This window comes from Adiantum capillus-veneris, chromosome 4, assembly GCF_014529385.1.
Source record: "Adiantum capillus-veneris isolate H3 chromosome 4, ASM1452938v2, whole genome shotgun sequence".
Classification (NCBI taxonomy): Eukaryota; Viridiplantae; Streptophyta; class Polypodiopsida; order Polypodiales; family Pteridaceae; genus Adiantum; species Adiantum capillus-veneris.
In genome coordinates, this window is record NC_140934.1 from 60,655,740 (window position 1) to 60,666,968 (window position 11,229).

The 11,229-nt window shown below is 39.6% G+C and overlaps 1 protein-coding gene across 1 annotated transcript; it reads right to left on the minus strand.

The window, feature by feature from the left end:
- Positions 1-803: 803 nt before the first annotated feature.
- LOC147459268 (DNA sliding clamp PCNA-like) lies at positions 804-3,122 on the minus strand. Its single transcript, XM_086509802.1, has 4 exons — positions 2,605-3,122; positions 1,751-1,903; positions 1,569-1,666; positions 804-1,302 (listed from the first exon to the last, which is right to left on the minus strand). Exons 1-4 carry the CDS (start codon positions 2,921-2,923, stop codon positions 1,081-1,083), a joined length of 792 nt encoding a protein of 263 aa, XP_086365928.1. The 5' UTR covers positions 2,924-3,122; the 3' UTR covers positions 804-1,080.
- Between the last annotated feature and the right edge of the window lie 8,107 nt (positions 3,123-11,229).

Here is an 11,229-nt window from a genome sequence, read left to right on the forward strand (position 1 = left end):
TGTTTGCAAGTAGTAGCTTTTGATAGTCTTCTTAACTTTGTTAAGTCTAAACACATCAAGTATTTACTTGCTTCCATACATTGCACATCAAACCATTTCTCTCAACTACGATTACTAGTGCCTTTAAAACACACTTCACAACAAAGCATTAGCACAAGAGCAGATAGCTTGCTTGAAAACTTCACTTGCATTCTAATGTTGGATCCTCTAGGAGCTATCTTCCATAACATTTGATCAACCATGTCAATATACACAGATGCTTGTTTAAAGTCAATGCACAAAGATGACCCTCCTGCACTATGAACAAAGTTTACATATTTCAGTGTATGTATCATTTGAGCAAGTCATCTTGCGATTTCACCTTTTTTCTCGCTAGCTAGCTCCCATCTCTCGATCCCTCGATAGAGTATATCCCCAACTGGCATGGTACCATCTCTACCATAAATTAACTATGGATCGCGCATAGGGTTGATTATGGTTGCTATCCCAATGTCCTCTTGGAAGCAAGTCCAAGGTTGAGAGGCATCAAATAAATCTTAAAGTGTTGTGTTTGTTCCTTGGACATCAAAAATTCTGTTTTGCTTCTCTCAAATAACATAGCCTACAAACGTTTACCAATAAGGAAAGCACATACATTCTACAGTAAGGGATTTTACTAGCAAAAAAAAAAACCCAATCATCATTGCACTGATATGAACAATTCTCAAGCATGGGCGGATTACTTTTCAGTAACAAAAATAATACTCGGTCTTGAACTAATCTTGGTCATCAGTTTTGAAGAACAAACTACAGAAAGAAAGTACTATTCAAGGCAGCAAGATATAGTTATTAGCACTGTCAATAGAGTTCAGTTAATCAATAACAGATGCAACTTGTAGTCAGCACAAACTGCCAGCGTGCACTAGATCAGAAGGTAGGTAAGGACACAGCTCAACATATATTGCAATTCGCAGTGAAAGCTTAACATGTAGACATTGTATTCCAGGCCGTTACAAGACCCACAAAGAACAAGCTCCAGTAGGTTAGAGCATTCATACCATTTACCTTGCTGGTCAATCCAAAGCCATGCACATTCTGTACCTACGAGTTGACTTCTTCGTCTTCCTCAATCTTGGGTGCCAGATAGAACCTTATGTAACCCATCTCCGCAATCTTGTACTCCACCACAACCGGTAGCTCATTTGACATGCTGACTGTTACAGTATTGGATAGTGGTGTTGCCTTTGTGAAAGAGTTCATGTACCGAAGTGCAAAAGTCAGGGACACGGGCTGCTGGATCTCAATAACAGTTGCATCCTCAGGCTGTAATAACCAAAAGCTGATAATTCTGAGTTGCAGGAAAATATACAAGTAAAGGCCTCTTTACAGTTAAATTGCAAACAACCCCGCACGAGCAAAAAGCCAGTGGTTTTGAGTCGCATGAAGTTATACAATCAAAGGGCCTCTTTATAGTAAATTTGGCAAACAACCCCTCAAAAGACAAAAGCCCATGCTTTTGAGTTAGATGAAGTTCTTTGAACAAAAGCTTCATACAGTAAAATTGCAAACAACACCAGCCACAGGGTTACCTTGTCAACAGAGGTATTCTGGCGGCAAACAACATTGGCACTTCCGATATCACCTTTGGTTGAAAACTTGACTCCCTCCTTAGAAGCAGAAATCACAACTAGAAGCATCGCAAAAAACAGTTAGCAGCTTAGCTTGGTTCAGGCAAAATCACAAAGCCAAGCAATGTCTCAACCCATCAAACCTGTGTCTCCTATGGTACTAAGGTCCCGGCAAATTCTGGCAAACTCCTGAGAAGGCATCCTGATTATCGCTTCATACTCTGTCTCAGGAATACCCAAATGCTCACTGTCTATGTCCATTAGCTTCATCTCAAAGTCTGAAATCTTATCTTGATCTGCCAATAGTGACAGAAAAGACCAATGTCATAAAGATAATGCTTCCTGCAACATAATTTCAAGATCTAGAAAGAGCAGCATCAAGCAAAACCAAACAAACAATTACACGTATGCAATCATGTGCAGAGGGTTTACTGACAGCTCAAACAATCAGCATTGTCTTAAATAAAAACTAAAATGCAGGGCGTGTAACCAGACATCCAAACACAATCAAAAACCAAATTTGCTTAATCATCACAAAAATGGTGGCCTCAATATACAGAAAAACCAACTTGCATACTACAAGGAGCCTCTAGGAGCAACTAATGCTCTCACAGAGACATAAAATTGAAGTGAATCCTACTAGATGACTTATAGGAAAGCTTAGCGTCGGCGAGACTGATTATTTCACCCACAAACTGTGCAAATGCAGATGTATTCAAACGTGCCATAAGATGTAAATGACAATTACTCTGTAAAAGCCCCAGGTAGCTACAGTAAAAGCGGAAAGATAAATGTAAATTGGCAGAGATTCAAGAAACCTATTGGTAGTTAAAGACTATTACATCATGCAGCATTTCAGAGAAATATACAGGAAAAACCCCATTTTAAAACAAACTTACCAACCGGTCAAAATATCATAAGGGTCTAAGTGTCAAAAGAACCATGCCACTCAACAGCTAAACAGTGTGACAAACCACGTCTCAAATAGAGAGCTTACTTGGGCTTTCAAACATGAAGGTCACAGTGTCCCCGCCATCATCAGCCTTGATGGTGATGATGTCGTCGTTGCCTGCACATTTAAGCATCTTGGACATGTTGTTTAGGTTCATGCCCATGGAAAGGTTGCGGTCACAGCGGTAATGCTCAAAACCCTCAGCTCGCAGAAGCAGGGCAACAAGGGCAACATGGCTAGAGTCCATGGCTTGCAAAGAAAATCCTGTGGCAGAGCAGTCAAAATTCGCATCTGTAACAAGATCTTTGATGGCCTCCAGGACCTTCTTTAGCAAACTCCCTTGCAGCAACCTGAGTTCCAACATGATGCCGAAGCTAGGGTTTCCGCCTCTGAGGCCTGAGGACAACCGCCGCAGATACGTTCCACCACTTAGCCAAGCTTTAGTGGATACCTCCCTAGCTTCTTCGATCAGGAGATACAAAGACGCAGTGTAGAAATCGATGCATTGAGAAGAGCGGGAAGGCGGGGCGGGAAATGTCCTACTTAATGGGTTGAAAAAGAGTGTTTTGTTTCGGGGGGGGGGGGGGGGGGGGCGGATGGGATTGAATTATAGTCCACGGAGATCAAATATGACCCATGGGACTGAAAACAAACATTACAATGGTTGCATCTTAAGCAGAGGATGACGATGCATATTAGTTAAGGACTGAGGGTCCATTGGGAAGGTGACAAAAGAAGAAAAGGGGAAGACAAAACCTAGGGGGGTCAGCTCTAGGGAGAGCCTATTTGGGATTTCGAAACTCCGGATGATGGTTTTACCACCTCGGTAGATTGCCCATTTACGAGAATTCTTGGATGGCTTTGTCTTGGTATTCTTTGATGGTATCTTGGTCTACTTTAAATTACAAGAAGAGCATGAACCTAGTGCTTGAAGAGTATTAGAGATCCTACACCAACACAAGCTCTTTGTAGAAAGAAGTAACCGTACATTTTTCACTACTAAAGGTTAATCTCATTGAAGACATTATCAGTCCTACGGATAATGAATTGACTCTCTGGATCCCACAAACAATAGCCAAATTGACCATCTAATAAAGATGCATTTTTGAAATTTTGGATCTAGCTTAGCACAAAGAACCTTAGGTACGTGTGCATAAGCTTCACAACCAAATGTCCTGAGTTTGTCATATGACAATTTATGTCTTAACTCCTTAAGCACATGAAACTGCAATGATGCATGTGGTGATCTATTGATCAAATAATCCGTTGTGTAAAGCGCTTCTGTCCAAAAACCTTGTGTTAGGCTTGCTTGTGACAATATAGACATGATTCTATCTTGATTCGTCCTATTCATTCTCTTAGAAACACTGTTTTGGGCTGGGGTATAAGGAGTAGTGAACTCATGCTTAATTCCCCTCCCTACGCAAAAAATATCAAACTCTTTGGAGATGTATTCTCCATTTTTTGAACATAAACCCTTTAGCTTCTTACCGGACTAAGTTGCAACACTTGACAAGAATCTCTTAAAGCAAGAGAGCATCTCATCCTCAAATTTAATGCATGAGGCCAAACTTTGCATTTTGTGTCATCTACAAATGTCACAAAATAAGATGTGGCACCAAGAGGCTGAGTCGCCATAGGGCTACCTCTAAGTGTTGTCTCTCTTTCTCAAATAAAACAATACCAGAAGCACGTATTTGCATCCTATAATGACAATTCTCACAAAAAGATAAATCTCGCAAACAATCCAAACGAGAAAGAGTTTCCATTCCTTTCTTGGACGTATGTCCCAATTGGCTATGCGTGAAGCAACATTTGGTAGCTCAATTAGCGAAAGAACATTGTTTTGTTAGAAACATTAAAAAGATATAAGTGAACTCTAGGTGAAATAAAAGAAAACTAGATTTTCTTTGGTTACGTGGATAGAGTGCAATCAAAACATGCAATATCTTGAAGGCCTAGAAAGTAGGAACATTATCCCATATTTGGACATGGATAGTACTACAAGTAGTAGCAAGACAAGTGACCATGATAGCGGCTTTTCAATCTCCTTCTAAGGTCACATTAACAAGTTACATGCAATGGGACATGCAAAAAGCCTTCTCTTCACTTGATCCATTCCCATATGCTTCTCCTACATTCTATGCCTTCAATAGAAATACCTATGCATTGATGAAGAATGCAATACAACTTGATGGTACATCAATGACCTTGGAATCTCTCAAGGCTTGTGATGCTAGAGGTGTGCCAAACTTGGGAAGATGGAGGAAAATGAAGGACAACTTGTGTGTGGAGCACTCTGAAGATGGCTCATGGTCTCTTTTTTGAAGTCACCAACCCCATAGCTAAAGATCTCTTATCTTGAAGTTCGGCCATGCATTGTGCAAGAATTCCGTACAAAGGGTTATGAAACAAAGGGATTTGAAACAAATCATTTGGCCATTGTTAGTGGGTTACCACAATAAACGTCTATAGCATAGCAATCTGGCACTAACATAATGTCAATACTCGGGGAAGTGACTCGGATGGGGCACGGAGAGTCTTTGAGATCGTCAATCTCAAGAAGTGAACCTTAACAAGCAAACACACCAGCTCAGCAAGCAAGCCAACACTCAATGATCAGGGACATCTGCATATGTCCTTTCTCATAGCTCTAGGTCATCACATCATTTCGGCACTCGAATGGACTCGAAATGCAACAAAACTTTAGGAGGAGGTCTATGATACCTAGGGGCACTATCCTACCAAGTCTGGTCGCAATCCGACAAGGTACCAAAATCATGATCCATCATGAAAAAGGTCCTGAAAACTGCCAACAGAACTATCCAGAAAGGTCGCCCTATGGTCTAGGAACACTCTCCTATGGCCAAAACGACTAAAAACAATTATTTAAGCACTCAAATTTGCAATTAAGGCTCACTAACGTGTAGTCGTGAATGAAAGAGCATACACTTGAATGAAAGAGCATGGAAAGAAGAACACAATACAGGTTTCAGATTTGAACCGGATTACCCAATCATTAGAAAAGTCGATTACAAGTTGGAGCAGCTTTGTAGCTTGAGCGTACGTTTTTAGAGCTCCCTTCTTCTCCAAAGATAAGCCCTTCTTCACATTCAAGTTATTGACCTTTATACCTAGGGATTTCTAAATGGTCAGTGGCCAGTTCACATGGACCTTTACAAATATAATGACAACATTACAACTCAAGGAATTGACCTGCTACTCTGGGATCAAGATTTACAGAGAGTATCACTACACTAGCTCGAAAAACTAACAGAGTACAAATGTGGTGTCCGACTATGTGTTCGGCCAGGTGGACACCCGTTCGATCAATCCCGTAACATCCATAGATGCTACTATCAAAAGGACCCAGTTATAGTGGTGTGTGGACATTAGACGACATGAAATTCCTATGAAGTATGTGGAGGATCTTCTACGTACTTGTGTTTGTAAACTATCTTGTGTTCAAGCCTCTATGTAATCAAAGAAGGGTACATGATTCACAAAGTAAAAGAAACTCTGGTGGATACACGATTCACAAAGTAAAAGAAACTCTCGAAGGGTACATGATTCACAAAGTAAAAGAAACTCTGGTGGATATTATAATTGAACATAAAGTGAGGCTAGCTATTTCATAATCTAGTAAGAGTTGAGACCCATGACAGATGCAAGAATATGGTTGATTACATATGTTATATGGGTGAAAAGCGTAAAGCCCAGGGACTAAAAAGAGGCTTAGAACATCAAATAAGAGTGGGTGCCCATTCAAAACGAGAATATTTTTTATTAATGATAATCCAAATGCTTCTAATTCTCTTCATGAAGGACATGTCTCTTTGGTAGTCACGAGAATTTGTACCATTTGCCTGTCCACCCAAATGTGCTTGAGTGTTGTAGGGAAGATTTATTTGATGTTGGTAATGCATGAAGAGTGGCGAAGTTTTCTTTATCAAAGGAGTCATTGAGTTAACAAAGTTCTTCTCGAGGTTATCAAGTGACGTTCATATTCTTTAGTATTCCAAAGGAAGTTCCACTAATATCATTGCAAATGTGCAATCAAGGTATTTACTTTCCTTCTTTCCTTTTGTTAATATATGAAATGTGTCTTTATGGAAGGAGGCATTGCGTTATCAAAGTTCATCTTGAGTTGATCATGTGACATTCATATTCTTTATGGTTTCAAAGGAAATTCCACTAATGTCATTCCAAACGGGGACAAATCTTTCCTTCTCTCCTTTTATAAATATCTGCAATGTGTTTTTATTCTAAGAGTATTTGTGGTTCACCCCTAGTTCACCTTTGCTTTAGCTAGCTTTGTTGTTCTTTGTTATCCCTATTGGCCTAGATCACCCCTAGAATATACCTAGTTCACCCTCAGTTGATCACCTCTACTCTAGCAATCGTGTTGCTCTCTATTATTCTTGTAGGCCTAGATCACCGCTAGAATAGCCTAGTTTACCCCAGTTCACCCTTGCTCTAGTCAACCTATTGCTCTTGTTATTCATGAAGGCCTAGATCACCCATAGAATAGCCCTAGTGTATCCCCAGTTCACCTCTGTTCTGGCAACCCTACTACTATGTTATTCCTACAAGCCTAGATCACCCCCCTTAGAATAGGCGTAGTTTACCCCCAGTTCACCTCTGCTCTGGCAGTCCTATTGCTCTTTGCTATTCGTGTGGGCTTAGATTACCCCCTACAATATTCCTAGTTCCCTCCCAATTTATCTCTTTCTGGCAACCTTGCTCCCTATAGGCCTAGATCACCCCTAGAATATTAAAAGTTCACCTTCTTGCTCTAGATCACTGTGAGGTCCCTAGACAATCAATATGATGTACAAGGTACCCTCAGTAAGCCTCCAACCATATTTCCATAGATTGAGAGAGAACAAGTGGACATTGCCCTTGCTAGACTTGCAGCTTTAGGCATAAACCATTAGTAAAGGGTTGGTCTCATCTCACATTACGAAAACGTAGGGAAATATATAACCCTGTTTTGATGCTTCTACCCTTATAGTAGGGTGTGAAAATTTCGTGATAAACACTCTTGACCATAGAGAGCGTCATCCCAATACTCGTATGAGGAGAGGAATTGTAGACATATTCTACTAAGGGTAGATATTGAATCCATTTTTGAAGCTTTTGATTGTAATAAGCTCAGAGGATATCTTCAATTACTTGGTTAACCCTTTCTATTTGGCCATCAATTTAATGACAATAGGTGTTGCTGAAGCATAGCTAAGTAGCAATGGCTTGGAAGAATGATACCCAAAATTTTGAAGTGGATTTGGTATCATGATTCCTTATAATCCTCTTGGGTAAACCATGAAGTCAAAATATTTCCTTCATAAAAAGACTTCTAATATCTAAAGCCATAAAAATAGTCTTGATCGGTATAAGAGTGCCACTTTAGTGAGAATGTCGACTGCTACCATAATCGAGTCATAGTGAGCTTGAACAATGGGAAGTCAAGTAATAACATCCATGCTAATGAATTCCTACTTCATTTGAGAAATATCCAAGAGATGTAGTTTACCTAGCATCTTTAGTCTTTTAGCTTTAACCCTTTGACATGAAAGGCATTGCTTGACATAGCAAAGGATGTCTCCCTTTCCCCTTGCCCCAATAATAACTTTTGCGAATAGCGTTGAGGGTTTCGACATAGCTTGGGTGTCATGAAGTTGGGCTATTGTGAACTTCATATAAGGTATCATTATGTAAGGTAGCATCCTTAGGTATCCATAAGTGATTTCCAGAGTAAATTCTCCCCTCCTCAAGACTATAATGTAGAGGCTTGGATTGAAATAAGCTATGACATTCTTCATCCTTCATAGTAGCATCCATGACCTTGTCCAAAATACGATTGTTTACCATGAAATAGACCTAGAAAAGCTTTGCGAGTTAAGGCTTTATTCTTCAAATAGTCAAATAATACTCTTGCAGCAATTCTATTCATATTTGTTGTCGCATATTGAGGTTATGTTGTGTGAAGATCCACTTTAAACTCTTGTGATCAGTTACCAACTGAAATTTTCAACCAAGGAGATTAATGTCTCCAAATCTTGAGAGTATGCATGAATGCAAGCAACTCAAAGTCACGAGTGGCATATTTAACCTCCTGTATCGTAAGCTTTCGAGAAGTGTTAGCTAGAGGTCATCCTTCTTGCATCAAAACACTTCCTAAGGAAAGACTACTGACATATGTCACTACCTCAAACTCTTGGGTGATATTAGGAAGTTTGAGAATAGGACTTGAGATCAAATACTCTTTGAGTTTCTTAAAACAAGCTTCCTGCTCACATAGTGGTGAGGTTTTGAGTTTACAAAAGTGCTATACCATCTTGTGATGCCTAGGAATCCTTTGAATTCTCTTTGTGAGGTAGGGTGGCTGTTCCACAATATTTTTCATTTTCTTAGGGTCAATTGATACCCCTTCACATGAAATGACAAAGCCTAAATAGCCAGTTCAAGAGGTTGCATTCTAGAATGTTGCATTCTAGAATGTCACATTCTCTGATGTATCACTTCTCCTATACAAACAGCTCTCAAGAGCTTGTTGTTCCACAAGCAAACGCTCGAGATGGTCGAGCTACTGAGCAAGCTAGTACTAGTCAACCGAGGAGACATTGGGAAATACAAAGCTCGATTATTAGCTAAGGGATTCAAGTAGGAGTATGGCATAGACTTTGATGAAATCTTTTCTCCAATGGTCAAAATGGTGACATTGAGATTGTTGCTTGGATTAGTTGCCATAGAGGACTTGGAGCTCAAATGGATGTAATACAACTTTCTTACATGGTGATCTCGATGAGGAGATTTACATATAGCAACGCAAAATGTTTGTCCACAAAGGCAAGGAACATTTGGTGTGCACACTAAAGAAGAGTCTTTATGGTCTAAAGCAAGCATTGAGGAAATGGTATCATAAGTTTGAAACTCATATGGGATACCAAGGATTTACGCGTACTTTGGATCCATGTCTTTAAGTGAAAAGACCACAGAATAGAAAGCTTATTGTGATTCTTCTTTGTTTGGATGACATGCTCATTGTTGGTCATTCTAAAAAGGACATTGCTGACCTAAAGCAAAATCTACATAGTCAGTTTAACATAAACTAGTGTGCCTTGATTGCGAAGGTTTGGAGGAGGCGGAGCATTTTAGTGAATGCAATGAATGGCACGAAGAAGGCAAAGGTGAGAGGTAGTCATTTTTGCAGGAGTTGTAAGATATTGGGGGAGTATTTTGACAATGTTGAGCATAAATAGAAGGGATGTGGATGGAAGAGAAGGTAGTGAAATACGACAAGAATGAATGGAAGGAACACGTGTGCAAGTGACATGAGGAACCGGATTACATGGAATAAGAAATTGAATGCCTTCTAAAAGTGGAAATGGGCATGGGGAAGTGCAAAGAATGCAAGGTTTTTTAACTTGTAAACAAAGTTGATGATTGTTTCAAGTTTGCGCTCTTCATAGTTACAATGCCTTTTTCAAATGTTGTTAAGTTGATTATTTCTTGAGGATGTACTTTGTGGAAGAGGAATTCAATCTCTCTCAGGATGTGCAACTTTGCCAATATGCATACAAATGATAAAAGGTGCCCTTTTGAGGGACAATGTCACAAATGGTCAACCCTTGTATGTATGTTTGCATTGGCTTCATTCCATGTAGCATAGTAAGGGATCCAAAAATTGTAATGATAGTATGTTGTGAGCCAATCGCTCTTGACAAGTTGTTAGGCTTGTTCCTCCACCCATTAACTACATGTTCTTCTTGAGTATTATAAATTGCATATGTGTTGGCAAATGGTATTGAAGAAGTAAGCTACTTGGTGGAATGGATCATCCATTTCCATTGATGATGATGTTAATCTCCCAAATGTTGTAGAAGCACATGCAGAGTCAGAATTCTTCATCTGGCAATACATACAATTGTTGAATCATTAAATGAGAGTGTTGAATGATGTCCTTGACACCAACTAGAGAGCAAGATTTAAGAATACTCTCAGAGAGCAAGGACATGATTGGTAGAAAACAGCTCGGTATAGACTAGAATGAGAAGTGAGAGATATTGCCCTACAACAAAAAGTTTAAATCATTGCATGCTATATCTTATATGGTGTTTTAAGTATTATTATTTGCCTTCAAATTATTGTATCTCTCGTGGTTCTACTGCAATAGCAATAGTCCTATCTCGTAAGTTCTGTGAAGTATCTTGAACTCGAAGTTTTGTGAGAACAATGAAAAGAACGAGACATCATATCTCATTTGTTTTGGAGGAATGGTGATGTATGCTCGTTTCTTGGCTTCAAAATCGGTTGTCATGGCTATATGAATACAGTTGTTGATTTTGCATTTGATGGAGTAGACTATGTAGCTCTCTTTGTATGTCATTGTCTCTTGGGAGGGGGAACAATGTTGAAACGGATTACATCCTCTTGTGAACTTACTGCATGGTTGTGTTGCTCCTTGCTGGCATCTACTTTGTTGTCTTGCACTGCAGTGATGTGTGTGTGTGGTGTGTTTAATCATTCTTTTTTGTTCTTGTATCTTCATACAAAAGCTCACTAGATCGTGGTTCAAGTTTTTGGAAAGGATAGGTGGACTCTCCGAATCGAGCATCGAAATATCGTTGCCCCTTGAGATTTGTGGCCCGTGATTGTGTACACCAGCGC